Source organism: Frieseomelitta varia, unplaced genomic scaffold, assembly GCF_011392965.1.
Source record: "Frieseomelitta varia isolate USP_RPSP 00005682 unplaced genomic scaffold, Fvar_1.2 scaffold_418, whole genome shotgun sequence".
NCBI classification, from domain to species: Eukaryota; Metazoa; Arthropoda; class Insecta; order Hymenoptera; family Apidae; genus Frieseomelitta; species Frieseomelitta varia.
In genome coordinates this window covers 959389-981050 of record NW_025110166.1, presented here as the reverse complement: position 1 = coordinate 981050, position 21662 = coordinate 959389, and the positions used below count along the sequence as shown (strand labels likewise).

The 21662-nt window shown below is 25.9% G+C and overlaps 2 protein-coding genes across 2 annotated transcripts in view; both read left to right on the top strand.

Annotated features, from left to right (window-relative positions):
- Positions 1-8540, top strand: part of LOC122531803 (tyrosine-protein kinase Dnt-like) — a 46896-nt gene extending 38356 nt beyond the window's left edge. Inside the window, exons 3-8 of the mRNA XM_043660011.1 lie at positions 598-1004; positions 1948-2133; positions 4717-4855; positions 5694-5986; positions 6691-6850; positions 8282-8540. Coding sequence (XP_043515946.1) covers positions 598-1004; positions 1948-2133; positions 4717-4855; positions 5694-5986; positions 6691-6850; positions 8282-8530 — 1434 coding nt within the window. The 3' untranslated portion in view covers positions 8531-8540. The remainder of the gene's footprint in view (positions 1-597; positions 1005-1947; positions 2134-4716; positions 4856-5693; positions 5987-6690; positions 6851-8281) is intronic.
- Positions 8541-18093: 9553 nt separating this feature from the next.
- On the top strand, positions 18094-20909 carry LOC122531805. Its single transcript, XM_043660013.1, has 3 exons — positions 18094-18513; positions 19199-19498; positions 20698-20909. The coding sequence occupies exons 1-3, from the start codon at positions 18235-18237 to the stop codon at positions 20827-20829; spliced, it is 711 nt and encodes a 236-aa protein (XP_043515948.1). The 5' UTR covers positions 18094-18234; the 3' UTR covers positions 20830-20909.
- Positions 20910-21662: the final 753 nt, after the last annotated feature.

Here is a 21662-nt window from a genome sequence, read left to right as displayed (position 1 = left end):
AATGCATGAATATAATAAAAAGAATTATAAGTCACCAATGAAAAATCATATGAACTTCCGAATATAAATGTGTAGAAAACATGAATAATATATAATTGTTTTATAATTCACAAATTTGAAAGAGAATTGTCATAACTAATTTACTTCCGTTAACTGTTGGCTGCAATTACCAAAAATAAAAATAAATAAAATAAAATATTATCGCAAGAATGCAATGCCGACCGTTTGATAATGATAACCGAGAAATATTGCCGGTATATTTAAATGTTAATATACCTTTCTGTTGATTTATTCTATTTCAATAACTCAAATTTATTGGATATTGTTGGACTCTGAATGTTACTGCTGCATATTAATAACTTACATTAAGGTACATAGCTTAATTTATATCAAATCTTTTAACATTATAAAACAACTTTACTACCTACAAGAAATATTTTAACTTTTAAATGCAACTATAGAAATGTTTAACATTTAAATGCAAGTGACTTTTGCCCCTGAAGTTCTTCAATTACTCAACGACATCCAACAGTACAGTTATAAAATCTTTAAATTAATAATCCCCCGATGAACATTCAATTATTTCCAATGTTTCAGTTGCCATATACAATGTCGGTGGACATCAGCAACCCATCAGCTTTGAGTAGTTCATTGAACATATCGCAGGCTGGTGAAATTCCTCTCGGTGGGCTACAAACTTGGGCATTGGCCCTGCATTGCGGCCCGTACGACGCGGAGGTCGATCTGAGCCTTCGGATAAATGTCTCCCTGTCGAGACGGAACACCACCAGTTTGGACTTCAGACGAAAGAAAATCTGCTTGAAGGATAAAAGTAACATAGGAGCGGAGGAAGTACACGTCGCCGCTTCCGGATCCCCTTCAGGCGGACAAGTGTTTTATGCTGCTATCGGCTGTGCTTGCGCGTTCATCGCAGCCGTTTTAGTTCTTGTTGTTGCTTACTATGTCCGTGACAAGAAGACTAGGAGGCATCGGGATCCCCTTCAGTGAGTAATTTATTTTAAATAAACAAAGGTGTGGCCGTTGATTGTTCTCAACGTTTTACTAGCTGATAACTTCCTTTATTATTTAACCAAAATTTTGGAATTTATCTTATTTTTATTTTTATATTTATTATTATAACATATTATGCTTTTCATCATATTATTAAAGTATTTTAGTTTATTTTAAAATTCGTTATTTTTGTAATTACTTTTTATTCATACTTGAATCTTTTGATTTTCCTTACTAGAATCATTGATGACAATAATAGATATAACACGGTTTATGCGAAACCATAAAGAATACAATAGAATTTGTATAGATAGGTGATTATATTTTTGTAAAATTTAAAAAGACAAATCGAAGAAATGTTATTTTATTTTATTACGAAAAGAAAATAAAAAATTAAAATAAAAAGTGAAAAGCACGTAAATTAAATATGTAAGAAGAATAAAAAGAATAGAAAGCATCGAAATGCTCTTTACTGGATGATTTATTTTAAATTAGGCAATCATTGACTATTCTTAATAATTTTAATAGCTTTAATAGGTATTGTTGTACTGCTTTATAATTTTAATAATTTTTTAATTAAGATTAATATTTATTAATTTTATTAATTATTTTATAATTTTATGTATAATAATTACATTATCATTAATAATATTATTATAATTAACAAGTGAAATACCTATTATTATTATTGTAGAAGGTATTAAATATATACTAATTTACTATTTATATCTCTCTCTTGTTTTAATATCAAATTGACAAAGCAGTAGAAAAGGAATAAAGAAAAATAAAAAGAAATAATTTAAATTTGTAAATTCTTTCATTGAAAGAAAAATAAATATAAAATATTTTATAAAATAAAATTATACATTCCTGTATATTCTACAAATTTGTTAAAACGTATTTAATTTCATATGAAATTGTGTTTGCCTTTTCAAGGGAATCGAGGGGTCTCAGTTCTGCGTGTAGTGTGGAAAGAGGCACTGGTGTTGGACCTGCACAAACTTTTTTATCGCCAGAAACACCACCGCCTGCTTCTGCAACATCTACTTCTACTTATAGAAGACTAGACGATCGACCAAGTCGAGAATTGCACGAAAGAATCCAAGAAATTACAGTCCAAAGGTAAATGAAATATCAAAAATAATATTAAGTTGTTGTAGATAAAATGACGAAATTATTAATGAAAATTTTGAAATTTGTGCTTGTAAGTTTCTTGAAACTTATTAATTTTAAATTATTATAGTCTTTCTGAAAATATTAATTCAAACTTCGAATCGACATATTTTGACTATTGTAAAATAATATTATAATTGTTGAAATTAAAATCTTTAATCAGTCATTGTTGACATTATTTTTTGGCCCATTTTCTATATTTATATTTTCTAATTTAACTGTAAGCATTTCACATAAATGACAACTTGTTTCCCAGCTTAATGTAGTTCTTTGAGTATTTGTTGCAAGCGATTTTATTTTGTTATGTCAAAATCTCGAGTTTTACAAAAAAATACACTCGAATTCAATCTTTATTCATATCTGATTTTAATGCCTAACTTGCCTTTTTATAATTAATAAATATAATATTTTAATAATTAATAATAAATATAATATTTTAATAATAAATATAATAAATTTAATAATTAATTAATAACAATTAAAGTAATTAATAATACATTGTTGTGCCCGATAAGTTTTAAGTTTCAAATAGATGTCTAATAAGTATTATTTAGTAACAATTTTAATTACTAAATTCTGAATATTATATATGTTTGTAAAATTCGCCATTTCATATGCAACAATCAAATATAAACATAAATTAAAATATAATGGTATAATAAAAACCAAGTAGCTCAAATGTAACAAGTGGACTAAGATATCTCGCATTCATTATTTAGCAAATACAGTAATTGATCTTTATTTAAAAAGATTACTGAAGATTATTTAATAAGATTATTCAACATTTTATGAAATAACTATCCTTATTTATAACTTAGTCAATGGATTGTGTAAATGTCACAATTTGGAGAAATTCTGCAGTTGCAAGCGTTAAAGAAAATCCGGATTTTCAGGTTCTGTAGATGTACTTATAATAAAATAAAAGAGACTTCGATAGTACATAAATTTATGTATATATTTCAGACACCAGAGAAACTGCAATAATTAATCAATCAACTAAAAATAAATAAAAATAAAGCACAGAGATTTATTTTATCAAATGTAATCAAATGTTTGTCGATACTTTTGGAATATTTATGAGATTGAATTAAAAGATTGAATGGAAAAATGAGTTTAAAAAGTTTTTTGTTGAAATATACTGAAAATTTAAATAATGAATTTTGAATTAAAAAGGTGTTTTTACTAAAGTGTATTGAAAATTTAAGTTATAGATATTAATAATCTAATCATATCTAATGTTATAGATATTAATATTAATAAAATTATATTTGTACTTCATGATAAATATTCGAACAGTGTTTGTATCTTCAACACTGCAAATAAACAAATAATAAACAAATTGCAAATGTTGTTATACATTTAAAGACGCAAAAATAGCATATAGATAATATGCAAAAATATATATTCTCTAGAATATTTAATATTAAGTTAGTTCATAAAATATCATTTTACGCAATCAAACTTTAATTGCAGTTAGTTTTCAAAATAATTTTTATATCATTCAATATGTTATGTAAGTTTTTCAAAGTAGTAAGTTGATCAGTTTTTATTTTTTTAACGATAATTTCATTTAAGTATTCTAGATTAGTAAAAATAATCAGTTTTAGAATTGAAGTCTTAGAACGTAGCTGTTATAATTTCTTCGTTTATGAAGTTCTTTAAAATAATTGAAGTTGAAAAATAAAATATTTTAATTATAGATTAATATCACAATAATGAAGTTTCATATTTTGGGTGAAATTTTTCAACATTTAGTATACATGATTTATAATAAATCTCTCCCTTTTTAATATAATTATGACTTTAAACATATATTATTATTAATAGAAGTATATATTATTACTATAATAAAAATTATAAGAAAGAATTTAACAACTATGCCAAAATTATACACAAGTGAAACTTCTTAAATGAAACTACTCTCTTCATTATTATAATATCATGATTTATAAAAAAATTTTTCTTTAATACAATTATAATTAACAATAAGGAATAATTTAATAGATAGTGCAGCAAAATTGAAGTTTAAAGAAACGATATTTCTCATGCACCAATCTAAGAACTAAAAAAAAAAAAAATCTCTGTCGTGAAGCTACACTTATTACCATTTTGATATCGTGATTTATAATTTTATAAATTTCCTCCTCTTTTAATATAGTTACAGTCAAAATCTTCAAAGAGACGATACTTCATATGTACCAATCTAATAAAATGAAACGAATATTTATCCTGGTAAAATTCACTAATAAATCTAATGATAAATTAAATGAATAAACTACCGCTTTTCATCGTTCATGTGTAATTTCTTGCACGTCTAAAGAAAAGAGGAACACGGAGAAGAAGTTTCGAAAGTACTTATGTTAACCTGTTTCGATTATTCAGGCTGCTTCCGTTTCGATACTTCGACCGATCGTTTTCGGCCTCCCAATAATTTCGCAAAGAAGGACCTCAGATTCTGTACGAAATAATTATCGGTTTGGCTGATGGCGCAGTCACGAATCCCAGAGTAATCATGCTTCGCACTTGTTACAGATGCAGGGTACGCCTTCTCAGCATCGAAATGGAAGGCACATTCGGTCGCGTGTATAGAGGCAGTTATCACGAGGAGGGTGCGTCCTCCCCGAGGGATGTCCTAGTGAAAACTGCTGCTGAACATGCATCACAATCGCAAGTAAGCATTTTTCCCTCTGTCCGTCAATTAGCTCGCGCTCTTTCAACATTATCAATGAAATTATCCCAAGTTTTCTCTTAACTTACTAGCAATTAGTTTCGTGCGGTTCACCGTGTAATTATCACGTACTTCCTGCTCGTTTCGTGTAAATAACTCGAACATAGTTGCACGTGATACGAAAATTCAACAGTTGTAGATTGAAGATGAAATGTTTAAAATATCTTTTTTTATGATAATTTTATTGTTACGCTGTTCGAAGTTGCACGTTAGAGTATTGTTGTACGTTTTATAGAGTTTCATATTGTATACTTTATACAATTTTACGTTTTATGCTATTTTATATTTAATTGAGTCATTTATTGTTCTTCAAGTAACCTCATGATTTTGTGTTAATGTTACATTAAAATATACGATTGATTCTATACGTTTGTTATACATATTTTACATTAATTTTATATTCTCGTACAATTTTATAATTAATTGAACTCTTTATTCTATTTTAAATTATTCATATGGCTAATAATTCATTCTAAATATTTAATACATTTGTATTTCAAACATAGTTTAGTTCCTTTTCACCTATGTAAAGAAAAAGAAACAGATGTTTTCTATTGTATATATATATATATATATATAGTAATTTCCTATAAAATACTCTAGATAAAGACAATTAAATTAAATCATACATTTATTAAATTCAATTAAACTATATACGTATTCTATTCAATTTTGCAATTTTAAATTACATACACAAGAATTCGCAATCTATTTAAATTTTCATATCGATTGATAATTACGTCCTTAATTTCATCAAGCTCTTGGTTGTTTGTTTTCGAAGGTTGCCCTTCTATTACGAGAGGGTTTGGCATTATACGGTTTGAGTCATCTAGCGTTGCTGCCTGTTTTGGGTGTCTCCATCGAAGATAGAAGCGCGCCTTTTCTCTTGTATCCGCACACCGGTTACAAGAACATGAAGAGGTTCTTGCTAAGGTGTAAATTGAGCAGCGAAGGGCCACCGAGGGCACTCACTACCCAAGAAGTCGTGGAAATGGCCCTTCAAGCTGCCAAAGGGGTCCAGTATCTTCATAGAAAGAGACTGGTACACAGAGACTTGGCCGCCAGGAATTGCGTGTAAGTAAAGGAAATTATTTAACGTTTCACATCTGACTAAACACTTTACTCTTTGCGCTCCCCGCATACATGCACTTTCGTTTTAGAAATTTGCAATTTACTTAGAATTGTAACTTGTAATTAAAATATGCGAGAAAAATTTAAAAAATTTTAAAATGTTAGTGTCACGAACAAAGTTATTATTTTCTTGAAACTCTTAACATTTTCCAACGTTTTGACAACGTACAAAATATTCGCACATACATCTCGTGTATTTGAAAGTTTTCAAGCATTATCTAATTTTAATTGTTCCTGTCTCTTCAATTTTTGCTCAAGCATGAAACCGACATTTTATAACACATATTATAACGTACTGAATATTTTAGCGGGGCATCGGTTGAAGCGTCGTAACAATAAAGTTAAGGTCGTTACGTTTCGTTACGAAATTAATTGGCCGTGCAGCATTAATTAGCAATAAATACGACGCTGCTTTAATTACTGGCTACGGTTCACTCTCATGAACATGACTCTAATACTGCCTTGTGGTGAATCCTTTTTATCCAGTTTTTTTTTTTTTTTTTTTTTTTTTCGTGAACCCAGCGGACAAATTTAAACCGAGCCACGTTTCGTTTATTTGCTCTTGTGCCTCGCGCCTTTAACGTTTATATAAGCAGTGGCGTCGTCTCTCTCGAGGACGTTTAACGATCAGCGTTGCATTTTATTAGCGTCGACGATGATCTGAGGGTTCAAATCACGGACAACGCTTTAGCCAGAGACCTGTTTCCGCAAGATTATCATTGCCTCGGCGACAACGAGAATCGTCCGATAAAGTGGCTGGCCATTGAAAGCTTGCTTAATAAAACGTTCAGCACTGCTTCTGATGTGGTGAGTAAAATCGGTTCTCCCTAAGAATATATTTTTATCAGCCTAATACCGGCGAGAATATTTTAGATTCGGTACGCTTCAATTTTAACTTCAATTAATTAAATTTCACTCGACTTGTTTCATTTCACTTTGATCAAGTAAATTTGATGTGAATTCAATTATTTAAATTATTATAATAATATTATTATTATTAAATTTATTTATATTACGTTTCATTTGTATTCCAAGAAGAAATTTCTTCAATTTATTTAATTTAATTTTAATTTATTAATTTTAAATTATTTATAATATAAATATTTTTAATAATATAATTATTATTAATTATTATTTATTAAATTATATATATATTATTTAAAAATATAAATAATTTTATTTTTAAAATTATTTTAATTTATATTTATGATATATTTTTAATATAAATAAGAAATATTTTAACTTAATAATTATGAAATATTTTAATTTAAATAAGAATCATTATATAATGATTAAATTTTAAGTCGAAATTAAATGTAATTTTACTTCATATTTATAATAAAACTTAAAGTTAAAATTTAAATATATTTTTATTAATTAAATTTAAAAAATTAATTTTATATTTAAAAATTTTTAATTTCATTAATATTTTCAATATTATGCTATTTAAATTATAATAAATTAATATAATATAAAAATTATTATTAAATATATATGTATATTAAAATAATTATATAAAATGATATTTTATTAAAAAATAATTTTAAATTAAATATAGAAAATAAAACTATAATATTAGAAAATATAATTTCATAAAATGTTTTTTCATAAATTATTTCATATTTATTTAAAAATTTATTTAAAATAATAAATAATAATTTTATATATATTAATTATATAAATAAAATTTAAAAAAAGAATTAATATTATTTTAATATTTACTTTTATTAAAATTAAATTTATAATAAAACCTAATATAAATTTATAAATATTTTAATAATAAAATATTTTTAAATTTTTAATAAATTAAAATTAAAAATTATAAAATTAAAATTAAAAACAATTTTATTTAATATTAATATAATAATTATTATAAATATTATACAAAAATTTATTAATGTATCTTCATAAAAATAAATTATATTTAATGTTAATTTATTATTTAAAAAATTTATTATAATACTTTCGAAGAAGAAATTTGTTTTTTTCTTAAAGTTATATGCAGTCTTGTTAAATTGATCGAATCTCTTTGGGCAATTGACAAGCTTAGTTCATTAATCTAAACTGAAGGACCTTATAATTATTATAAAATTATATTATTAATAATATAACTAAAATGTTTCATAGATCGAGAGTTTTGATAAGAAGAAGTTACGTAGAGCAAGTTTCAATGAGAATTCACACTGATTTGCTTCTAAAATGGAAACTTTAATAGATATATTTTTATCGATATTTCAGTGGGCATTCGGAGTATTATTATGGGAACTAACGACATTAGCGCAGCAACCATACGTGGAAGTAGACGCGTTTGAAATGGCTTCATATCTCAGAGATGGATATAGATTAGCACAACCAATAAATTGTCCCGATGAGCTGTTCGCTGTTATGGCCTATTGTTGGGCAATGTCCGCAGACGAAAGACCGACATTCAGCCAGCTGATAGTCTGTCTTCAAGATTTCCACACTCAATTGACCAGATACGTTTAATCGTCGTACGGCTGCTATCGACTGTGCAACTCGTACGAAAAATATGAATTTTCTATCACTGACTGAGAAAACAAAATCGTTGGTAGAACATGTACATATATAATGGTAGTACTTAAACATTAACTTTAAAATTGTCACGAAAGTTGAGCAAATATTAGCGATAGGCATGTAGTTTCGTATGCATTTTATAAAAGAAAAAAAAAAGAAAAGAGGAATGATCGAGTCGAGTTTTTTAAAAGTCGCAGAACTCGTTTTCGTGGAGTTTATCACGTAAATTATTTTGAGAAGTATTAAATAGATGCAGCCACGTATTCTCTGTAACAGCTAGAGTGCGAATGTTTACGCATTTGTAGAAAATTAAAAATTTCGAAATGCTATATACCTATGTAAATGTATGTAAAATATCCAAAGCATAATAATGTAGTTTTTTATTATATCAACTTTGTAGTTTTATGTAATATTAAATATCATGCAACGATGCTTGCAATTAGATTAGGCGGATTTTTATGCATTTACGTGAAGTTTTGGAGATGCACACAATGCAATGTTATGTAAAACTATATAAAATATTCAAGATAATAATAAATAAATAAGATATTACGATAGTTAATAAATTTAGATCCCAGTTTCATAGATATTTATAAAAAATTTAAGATACATGCATAAAAATTCGCTTATAATTTATAACAAAAATATTCTATTCTATTAGGTATGTTATGTTATTTTATAATATATTGTACAATCTCAAAGTGATATAAAGTTGGCTAGACGAGAATTTAATAAATAAAATAGATCTCTATTTAGATCTCATTTTTTTTTTTTTAGTTAAGTTTTTTTTTAGAAAAGTATGAAATTGCACGAACATTCGCAATCTAGTAATAGCGTCCAGTAACAAGTCACTGTAAAAGTTTGACGTAATGCATAATTTATTTCTACTTAAGTTAAGACTGACTGTAAGTTTATTTGTTTGATATACATATTTACGCAACTACTAACAAGTAATATATATCTGACGATTGAGATTAGAGAAAAATATTAAAAGAAAAAGATCAACAGTTCAAGGTGAATTACATATTCATGCTCACATCTTTTATGCACGTATTTTTTAAAATTGCATCATTTTTAAAAATTTTTCCTTTTCTTAGATATATCAAATTATATTTATATTTTTTGCAATATTTTTTAAAATTTTTCTTTTTCTTTATCAAATTTTTTCACTTTACTTGTTTTTCAGTTTATACGAAAAAGTATTAGATTAATGGTTGACAATTGATGAATTTGAAAAATATTTTCAATTTGGAAACTAAAAAATAGTTTCAATTTAGAAGGTAGAATTTATCGCATGAAATACAGGGGAAACAAAATTAAAATTTATATATTTTTCTGTCATGGTTTTTGACATAAAATGACAATAAATTCGATATGCCAAAAAAAAAAAAAAACTATAAAATATCCATTTGCGAAGAAAATGTGATCGTAAATAAGCATGTAGTTCATTTTGAACCTTTCCATCTTTTTATTCTAATTTTTAACTTGAAGCAGAGAAAAAAGATGTGGCTTGTTACAGTTGCCTGTATATCGTTCATTCGAAATACCGCCACGTACATATGTAGTCCAACGTTTCAAGGAATTGCCAAATGCTGTAATCGATGCTGTAAACACTGTAAACTGCCAATTCCGTACTCAGGAAGCCGCGCGTAATTGAACAAAAAATTGTTGGCGTTGGACATTTTTCAAATGATGTGATACGCTTCGCTTGCCACATGATCAGTGTTTCGAGTGTGCCAATATCCTGTTTTGTATTTTTGTACATATTTACACATATAAGTACGTGTATGTAAGACGTTAGCGTAGACGTTATAAATAGAGAGCCACAACGCGGTTCTATTTCGGCGAAAATTGTGTACATAGAAAACGAACGTGCGAAAGACGATAATAATGTACAAATCGCAGATGTTACATGGTCATAATAAAGCGATATAATATACACAACCCTGTTGTTATTTCTTCGCGCAAGAATCAACTCTTTTTATTACAGAATTGGACATTTTTCATTTAAAATAAAAGTGAGAAAAGTAAAGAACAGATGACTATCCCAAACAAGATAAGAAATAGGAATGATAATAAGTAAATTTCAATATTTTGATTGAAAAATAAATTATTTTAGTAATTATAATGCAAAATAAAATAGAGGTTCTGTACCATGATAGAAAAAAATGATTTTCCTTTATTTTCAAATAAAACAATTTATTTTTTAAATATATTGAATAAAAAATATTTTAGATATAAAATATAAGTAAAATAATTATTTATTCAAATGTACTCAAATAACTTGCTTTACACATTATCTAAAATAAAATATTACAGAGTAACGCATGAATATAAATCCAATTTATAATAATATAGTTTACCAATTTATAATAATCAGTTTATAATAATCCAATAATTGCCAAGAAAGAAACAAAATTAAGGAAACCAAATTTGTTTAGTTTCAGATTAGTAACAAATTACATTACTGAATATAAAAATATCATTTTAAAAAGATATCCATTCTAATTTATAGATAATTTTTACAGCAATCTTCAATATTTATTTCACGTGCAAACACCTAAATACATAATTGAAAAAATAATTCAGATTATTTACATTACGCTCAAAGACAGATATATCAAGGTAAAATATACGTATATAAATACATTGATAATTTATAAATATAAAAATAAGAATTTTAATATAAACTAACAAGTTTTACTTGATTCATTTATTTCATTTTAATTCTTAATTTTTAATGAAGAAAATACTTAAAAGATTTAAAAATATTAAACATTAAAACTTGTTAAACAAATTTATTTTTCTTAAAAAAGAAAATGTCTTAACCAAATATTTTACTACTTCATTTCATTTTAGAGTAGAAATCAGCAGTTATTGGCTTTGAAGACTGATTCTCGAGAGTTGCTCACAGAAAACGAAATGTTAACAGAGTAATGTGTCACGACAACAATATTATTTCATTTCCATGTGGAAACAAGTAATGATAATACACTCTTGGAAAATCTAACGATGCTCTTGGATAGCTTATTATAGAAGTGTCTACTTCGAGAGCAACTCGCGACAATTTTACTTTCGAATGGATCTACCTAGCTTAAAGCTCTCCTCCTCCCTATTTCGATGGAGAGTCACTCGATTCCTTCGACCGGTTATTTTTGGCATTTCTTCATAACGACTGAAGCAACATAGTTAGGGGAGAACTCGACGCCGAAAGAGTTTTTGTTTTCTCGGAAATCGTTCGTCAAATCGTGAGATATCGTCTCGTTAAACGACTCCTGTAATTCGTGGGCCCTACGTCACACGACCGTTGGGTGACAAAATTAATGGGGTGTCTTCCTACCGTGACGTCTTGTTTAAAATGACAGATGAGTTTGTGCCTAATTTTCCGCTGTCTCGTTGGCTCTGTTTCGCGTACAATCGGATACATCCTCCGTGATAAAGAATGACACTCGCTGGGATCTATAAATTATGTAATCGTATTTCTTAATCATCTGACGTCTTTCCATATTTTTTTCTTTTTTTTTTTTTTTTTTTTCATTTCTGCACAGTCTTTCGTGTTAATTGGACAAATACGGTCGATGTGTGAATTCAATTGACAAATGGTATGTAACTGCGAATTCATATTTTTAATTAGAATTAAATTAGGACTGTTTAGAATTTTCAATCGAATCAGGACCATTTAGAATTTTATCTTTTAATTTTATATAACGTAATTTCCAATTTAATTTGTTCAGGACCATTTAGAATTTTATCTTTTAATTTTATATATCGTAATTTCCAATTTAATTTGTTCAATCAGCTTAATTTCTAATCTAACTTTTAAGTAACTTTCAGTTTTATAGTAAATTTTTAGTAAAATTTTTAGTAAAATTAAAGAGTTTAGAAGATTGAAATTATTAAGAGTAATACATATTAATTAACATATTAATTAACGCATGCATATTAATTAACTTCTTGAAATAATACATTTTTGAACATAATAGGAAACACAATAGAAAAAATTATTTTCCTATTATAAACATACTTGGATTTGAAATAAACTTACATAATAAAGTAATTTAAATTTCAAGTATATTATTACTTATACAAAATAACAGAGAAAATTATAGAAAAGATAAAAATTTTATTTGAATAATTGTGTGAAAGTTAATAAACAATTTAACTACAGAATATTTTTCCTAAATAATCATCTATTGTTTTATATCATGAAAACGAATTACAGATGATAATGTATTTAACTATTTCAACTAATAAACGACTCATATTTAAATGTCGTTAATAAACTTATTAGAATTAATGTCCTATTTTAATAAATGAATTAATAAATTCATCTTAGCAAATGTTATTGAAAATAATAGTCAAATAATGTATACAAAAATAATACAGTAAAGAATTATAAAAAATTCTGTGGAAATTTTTGCAAATGTAAGTAAATATGTTTATTTATAAAATTAATTGATTCACAAACGACTAAAAGAGTTTGATCAGAATGCTAAAGGAGAGTGCAATACACATCAATAAGTATTGTAAATTATAATTTATTAGCAAACATCTGCTAAAGAAATGTACAAGACGACGAATGATAAATTTTGTGCGTATTTACATTGTTAGGATCGAATGGTTTACACCACATGCTTCATAATTTCCCAATAATGCGAGCCCGATTAGACATGGTACATTACCCACTACGTTTTCTACGCTCCATCAGCAGTAAATGCGTCTGGATACGAGGTATGCCAGAATTTCTTGGGAAACCGGATGCTAAGCGTATACAAAAGCGCGAAAAGCAGTATAACCGATGGCTAGATAGTGCTTAATTGCGCGAACCAAACTAAACGTGGGTATTATTTGAATAACATTGTTTCTGACTTCGGTCTGTGATTTTTAAATTGCTGTGCATTTTTAATCTTATCGTATCGAAATCTTTATTCACGCTAAATATATTTCGACATTGGCGTTAGTTTGCATTTAAGTTTTCTGATAAAATTCCTTTAATTTATATATTATGTGTTATATGTTTTATATATATGGTGGCTCGCTTCAAACATCTCCGTTGTTTTTAAAAATATGAAAATATTTTATTAACGAAAGTTATACAGTATCATAACATGGCAATAATGGTTTCTCTGTGCATGAAGATTTTTGGGAAATTTCAAGGTCACTTCAATTTTTCTAGATAGATTAATATATTTTTTGATTCAGCTTAACATTTTCTATAAGAAAAAAAAGTATTAACCTGTGTATGTCGAAAAATTATTAGTTTAGGAGATATTTTAACTTTTTTAATATATATATTTGTAATAATAGAATTGTCATAATTATTTATCGTATCATGTTTATATACACATGATTTTGTCGCAGAAAGCTACTTTAACGTACATAATATTTACTATAATAAAAATAATAATATATACTATAATATGTAATAATAAAATAATAACATGTACTATAATAATAATATATATTACACTATAATAATATAGTGTGATAATATAGTGTATAATAATATACTATACTATACTATCATAATAATATTATTAATATAATAAATATAAAATAATAATATTTACTATAATAATAATAAAATATAATAATAAAATAATTTATTAATGTAAAACAATTGAATTTATAAACGTTACTTAAACGCAATTTGTTCATTAATTGAGATTGTGTTAGCTTTCATTTTTATGATACATGTGCAATAAAACATGATGCTATACGAAACCCGACAACATAATACGACAGTTTTTTGTTTTATAAAATTATTTTAATCATTTTAAGTATAATTATTTTGTCTAAACTTAGAACAAGAAATCATTCCATCATCCATGGAAAATTCCATTAGTCGAACACTTTTTGTCCCCTCCCCCCATTAGTTTGGACATGAAAGGCTTTACTGTACCATTGTCACAAATTGATCATTCTCTGAATATTTATAACAGCCTACGAAATGAAGAACGATTACAAACATTATCGTGTAATGCACGCGTGTTATCAAATTCGGCTTAAGCTGTAAGAAAGCCGTAAGAGTGGATAGACGCAACGAGGGATTTTAATGAATTTCAATGAGCTTTCGCGACCCCTCGTTTGCACAGGGGCTTAGCCAAACATTAGATGTAAACGAGGGAATTTGAAATTGCTTCAATCGCTGTGTACTGGCTGAGATCGTACTGTCACAAAGTGCATATCAGAGTGCATTTCGTCATTCTTTATTCTCCACGTCGAAAGAGCAATGCATCGTCATTCACGCATGTTGCGTGTCTTTTTAGCTCCATCGTGGAGGGTTCTATTCAACAACGCACAACTTTACTCGTCCGTTCGTTTCAGAAACTTCCTTTGAAGAAGTTGAGAAAATTAAACGATTATATATATATGTGTACATAAATATTTATACCGTTACTTAAGTTCTTCTGTTAAAACAAGTTTACAGCGAAGAAGGTGATTGAGTCAAAAATTCACAAAAGTCACAAGTCATCGTGTTAAAAAATTTTCTCCTTATTATCGTGCAATAATAAATAATAAATAGCAAATAATCTGTTTTATATGGAATTATGAGCATAATTGTAGAAATAAAATATTTTATTTTGTTGCAATAGGTAAAATAGTACTTCATTTGAGGAATGCTAAAGATATTTGGACTTTGTCTTGAAATATTTTGTTTATTTTAATTTCTTCTACTTGTTTCAAATTATTTAAATATAACTAATAAAATGGACATGAATGAATATTGAGAAATAAAATGAAAATGAATGTAATAAAAGCATTTCGATAATCAAAGTTACAATACAAGAAATGCTTTTTAATTGCCTGTAACAACAAATATATTGATTCAGTTTTACACAGATATTTTTTACAGTAAAATTTTAACAACTCAATAACATTTATTCTACGTTAGATTTTAAACGACAATAGCAAAACTGGAATAAGTTTTTCGTTAAATATTTTTTTACGACGAAATCCAACAAAATGATCCTCCACACAAAATTTTTGCTTGAATGAAAAATAAATAAATATTTCCGTTTGAAAAGAGAAGTAACCTTGATGTTTCTGAAGTCAATTCTTTTCTTCATAGAAAATGCGTTGTTTCTTGAAATATTTAGGTGAACCGTCCCCATTGTTCATTATTTCTTGTTCACATAATTTATCGTTCATAGATAAGCGAATTCAATCGGAAAAAGTTTACTTAATTGATCGTTAATTAAAATTTCTATGCGATAAATAAAGTTCAAATCAACGAAATTCTACGGTAATGAATTAACAAAGGATTGTATTATTATTATAAGCTATTACACGAAGGAAGAAGTTTATTGAAGTAATCCTCGTGTCGATAACACATTATGTTGTCCTATTTTTTTCAATTTACATACAGTCACGTAACGCGTTTACGTTAATTAGCCATAATAAATTAGCCTCAAATGCTTAATATTCATTTTGATCTCGTGATAGATAACGCTTCAGGAAGCAATTATGGTCGCTGATTCGTATCCATTCTTCGAGAGCTGACTTTTCGCAAGTTAAGTCTTTCCTTTTCTTTTCTTTTTTTATTTTTTTATGCCTGTTAGATCAATGAAGGTCATTGTAATTTTCTTACATATATAGTAATCACTGTCATTATTGTAATAGATACTATATACACTGCAGCTCAAAAATGAACACTTCGTTCATTGATATTTATTTGATGTTTAATTGGAAAAAAGATGTAAAATCATTGATAAATTGGAACCAAATTCTTGCAGTCTAATTCATACCGTATTGTTCATTATTTTATTACTACATCATTATTTATTTATTTTAGTGATATTGTATTATTAACATTATCCTACTAATAGATCATTAAATATCTCATCAATAATAATTTCATTCATTATTTTATTATTATTATATTATATTATTATCTATTTACTTTATTAGTATTTTATTATAAACATTAGTTATCTCACTAATAATAATCTTATCTTATGTTATTTTATTTACACCATTATCCATTTATTTTATTATAATTTTATTATTAATGTAATTTTATCAATGATTCATTAAATATCTCACCAATACTTTATTCACCGTATATTTATATAGGTACACTTTTTTTTAAAACATTGCTTATTTTCTATAAATTCTACAAGCCTACTTAAAACAGTAACTATGATAGAACAAGTCAAAGAGGAACTTGAATTTTCAAGATGATACTGAATCTAGTGATGAAAGTTATTTTTAGTAGAGAAATTTTTTTATTTTCAAGAATAGAAGTACCCATATTTTCCCACTTGCTTATGATATGAAAAAACAACTTAGAACTATTATAGTAGAGAGTTTAAAGTATCAACAATTTTTCGTCGAACCTGCGAATACTTTCGTCCATTTGTGTATATGAACTTACAAAAAAATTTTTTAAAAAACACCATTTAATAATAAGAATATATATTATATAATCACTCTACACACTCTACTGTTTTTTTCTTCACTCTACACACTCTCTTCATTATTTAGTATGTAGGTACAACAGGATATTGTTCTCTGTCCCATTTTAGGATGTTAATACTTTAGTAAAAATTTATCTTATTAAACAAAATAATAGTATTTTATATCGTAACCAATTTATTTAAATACATTTGATTCTAACGAACATTACAACTGATGAGAAATATGTTTGTTTTTTCTTCTATATATGTATATATATATATGTATATATATGATCGATGGATTAAGTAATAAGTATACTAATAAGAATTTTCATACATTTATGGGAAATTTGTGGATGCAAAAATGTAGAGAATATACAAAAATATGTAAAATATTTTGAATAGAGTATTTATTATAACATTTAATCCATTATAAAAAATAAAAAATTTCTCGAATAAGTAAATTATAAAACGCGGAATAATTCGCGAGCAGCGATTAAAAATCATATATTTATTAATACTTATAAAAATACTTATAAAAATGTAAGTGACTTCTTATTAAAAACTGCTTGTATCATGCAAATCTTTTTGTGATTAAAACTGTCAATGAAACAATTTAATTATTATTTCTAATAATTTGTATAGTAATGTTATTTTAATAATGTTTCATACGTTATTATATTCTAATATTTATTAATTATATAACACGTTATATTATATTATATTTTAATAATTATATTACAATGAGCATATAATAATGTTCTGTCGAAACTGAAGATTTTGTGTGAAAAAAGAATATTTTCATAGCACAAATTGTTCTTAATCAAAAGTGACTTATACTGATTAAGTGTCTATATGATATTATGTTTGATATTTCATTGTAATTAGTATTAGTAGAGAATAGTAAATAGTAAAATTAAGATTTGATAAATTGTAATATGGACATTTTCAATTCTAAGTTGTGATGCAAATGATTTAATAGCTAAAAGATATGTTTGATTAACTTCTGTTTCTTTAATTGCGTCTGCAAACGTATGAAATTGCATAGAAATCTAGTAAAAAATATATAGAGAAAGTCGAGATTACTTCCTTGAAACAGTGAAATCAAATAGATTCTATAAAAATTGTAAGTGTTCGCATACTTTTGAGCGGCAGTGTACATCCTGCTTGAATACTTATCCCTTCCTCAAAACGCAATTTCTTTGCGCAACATTCAATGTTCTGTTCGAAAAAAAAATAGTACTAGTCGAACAAACAATGGAGAAACAAATAAAAGAAACTGTTCTTTTCGTTCTTCTCACGATATCTGCGTTAAAAAATTATATATCATGTATGGAAATTTCTTCACAGATCGTATTCGACTCGCGAGAAAACGAAGGAAATTCCAACGATTTCAGTTTAAGAGATTTTCTAAATTTAAACGAAGTTCACGATCAGATAGCAACGGCTCAGCAAATTTTAAAATCTTTCACCTTTAAAATAAATAGTGAAAATGAGCTTAGAATGCTGAATACGAAAAGAAGTGATTTTATAGGGGTAAGTAAGTTTGTTGTTTCACGTTTGTAATTGTTTGTAATGTGTTAAGTAAAGAAATAATGTTTCATTGAAATATATAGCTGTAGATACACATAAGAGTATTTTCTCATATGTATCTCATGTTCATTACATATTCTTCTATATTCTATGAAATTATGCAACTTGAAAGTAATATAGCCATGTATCGATATTTTGAAAATTTTACTTTGTCTGTGCACGTTGCTTTATTATTTTATTGCATCAGTATATCATTGTAGAAGTAGTAAATGATTTAATTATAATAATTGCTTGTTTCCAAGTCTTAAGTTAAAATAGATGTCAATCAGTTCGAGCATTCAATATTTACTGTTTTACTAGCTGCAGAATTATAATCACTAAATTAAGCAAGAAAAAAATATTAGCATTAATAATTTATAATATTGATATAGTATTAATAATTTTGTATAATTATTTAAATTATTGAATTATTAAATTTTAAATTACTTAAATTATTCAATTACTAAATTTTTAATTAATCAAATCATTTAAGTAATTCTGCATAATTATTTGAAGTAATAATTATTTCAAAAAGCTCCGTAACATAATAAATTACACAAAACGAGATAATATAATTTAAAGTGCCGTTTAATCGATATAAAAATAAATATTACTTACTAGGATGACTAAATAAAAATAAATTTTATAGGATGACTCATTGGAACAGCCAGTTGTTATTAATAATATTCAAATTACGGTGAATGGAAACGGGACGAAGTCCACTGTGGACGTGTGCAAAAATGGCATTTGTAATGTTTCGGTCTCATCGAGACTAAATGACGAGGGTGACATCATAACAAATGTTCGTCTTACCATAGCAACGAAATTGAAAACTGATTTTAAGAAAAATGACATTCCAATTGTGGATGGAATTCGTGGTATAGAAAATACATACAATCATCTGAATCGTTCACGTCCATTGTTATATCTATACAAAACTATTCCACAGGTAAAATAATCTCCTTGTAAAGATTTGTTATAATAAAAGGTTTAAAAGATTTATTGTAATTCAAAGATTTGCTATAATTTAAAGATGTATTATAACAAAATCTTTTGAAGATTTGTTATTAACGTGCACATTGATTTATAATAATAGCGATTTGTGAAATAGTGAATAGTAAAATAATTTTGAAAGAATGTGTATGAAATTAATTACAAATAATATTTGCTGTGTTGTACATTCCAGTATGAAATACATAGTTTATAAAGTTTGTAATACATTTGCACAGTTTAAAAGTTAGAGTATTTCAGTATATACAATGGTTCACGAGAATATTTCAATATTTATAAAAAATTTCATGTTATATATTATGTGTGTTACACAAAATTTTTGAAATTTCATTTGTATTGAATATGACTGTAAAATTATATATTATTATTATTATAATTATTATATTGACTATAATTGTAAAATTTAAAAGCATTTTAGATATGCACAGCAACTCCCATTAACATTCGGATACTAAGTATTAAAATTGTTATAATATTGTAAACAGAAATCATATAATAATAAATTTAGATTAATTTTAAAGATTGAAATCCCCTGCTTTTAAAATACATGTTCTGTTTCATTCTAAGATGTTTTATATAGAAGATGGCAAAATAAAGATGCTTTTCTTCTCGAAAATGCTAAAAATTTGAATAATTTTATGATATAATACCAAATCATATTTATATTTATTTCAACTAAAGAAAATTATATAACATATTCAAAAACAGTTTTTATAAGTACCTGAAGCTTCCGCGAACCACTGTACATCAATCAATTGGAAATTTTTGGTTAAACTTTTTCACGTAATGCTAAAATATATCAAAAAATGATTAAATTTTGTATTTGTAACAACATTTTTTTCAAAATTACGAATTTCTTCCAATCTAATAATATCAGTTAGATACTAATGTACAAACAGTTTTTATTAAATCAAACTGCTTTTTAATAACAAGAAATTTTTAAATTGTTAAAACCTTCATTAAATTTTCATTTTGAAAAAATTCATAATATTTTATAAATATAAAATCTTTATATTTATACAGAAATATATTGTTCATTTCATTTATTATACTAATAAATTATTTGTTATTGATTTAATTTAATTTAATTAAGCTTTTGTTAATAATTAGTTTATTATAAATGATAAAATATTTCAGATTCAAAGTCGTTACCAAGGTGGTGAACCATGGTACCAAAATCGAAGAAGTATTGAAAAACCTGAAGTTAAACCTGTTGTTGATGATAAAATCGATCCACCTTTCAGCAAAACTCAATCCAACGAGGAATAGAAATCGAGAAATTATTAATACACGATAGTTTTCTTGTAAACAGTATCATCGCGTTTAATAAAGTATAAATTCTATTAATACATAACGATCCTATATCTGATCATCTTATAAAAAGATTTCAAACGAGGCAAGAAAAGTTCGCAATTAGTTGTACAAGCGATTAAATATACATCCTCACTCATAGATATTAACATTTTTTATAAAAATTAAGATTAAATCGAAAAATATCATTAGGAGCTTATTAAAAACTCAGGAATTCTTATTTTTCTATAGAAACTTGACATATAAAAATACATATTTTTATGTTATGATATAAAATCTCATACATAGTATAATTAAACTTTATTTTTAAATAAATATATATAAGACATTAAGACAATTTTAATATTTGTATTAGTTATCTATTATGTTTGTTGTTTCTTGAGTCTATATATTTATTCCCTTATTATTATTAATTGTGTCTTTTACTAATGACTCCATGCACAGAATTCAAATTTTCAATAGATTTTTCAGAATTTCTTGTTTGATTCATTAAAAATTTTCTTAACGAGATTTAAATCAAAAGATTATCAACGTCGATATATTGATAATCATTAATTCATTTTTTTTTTTATAACTCTTGTAAATAACTTCTATAAACTTTTTTTTTTACATATTCTGAATAATTCGAAGTTACTCAATTCTAATACTTATAAAAAGAGATATACATAGGAGATAAAGTTGTATCACAAGAAAATCAAGTGTCTTCCAGTATTTTAAAATGATATATCTAGACGTAATAATCCATAAACTTAACCATCAGATTTCATTATATAACTATTTGTATATTGCAA

What these genes read in the sequence shown, in the direction of transcription:
- LOC122531805 (XM_043660013.1), top strand. Translation starts at nt 18,235, where the DNA reads ATGGAGAAACAAATAAAAGAAACTGTTCTTTTCGTTCTTCTCACGATA. An exon ending in AAAGAAGTGATTTTATAGGG is followed by an intron (nt 18,514 to 19,198) that starts GTAAGTAAGTTT and finishes TAAATTTTATAG; the next exon opens with GATGACTCATTGGAACAGCC. An exon ending in TATACAAAACTATTCCACAG is followed by an intron (nt 19,499 to 20,697) that starts GTAAAATAATCT and finishes AAAATATTTCAG; the next exon opens with ATTCAAAGTCGTTACCAAGG.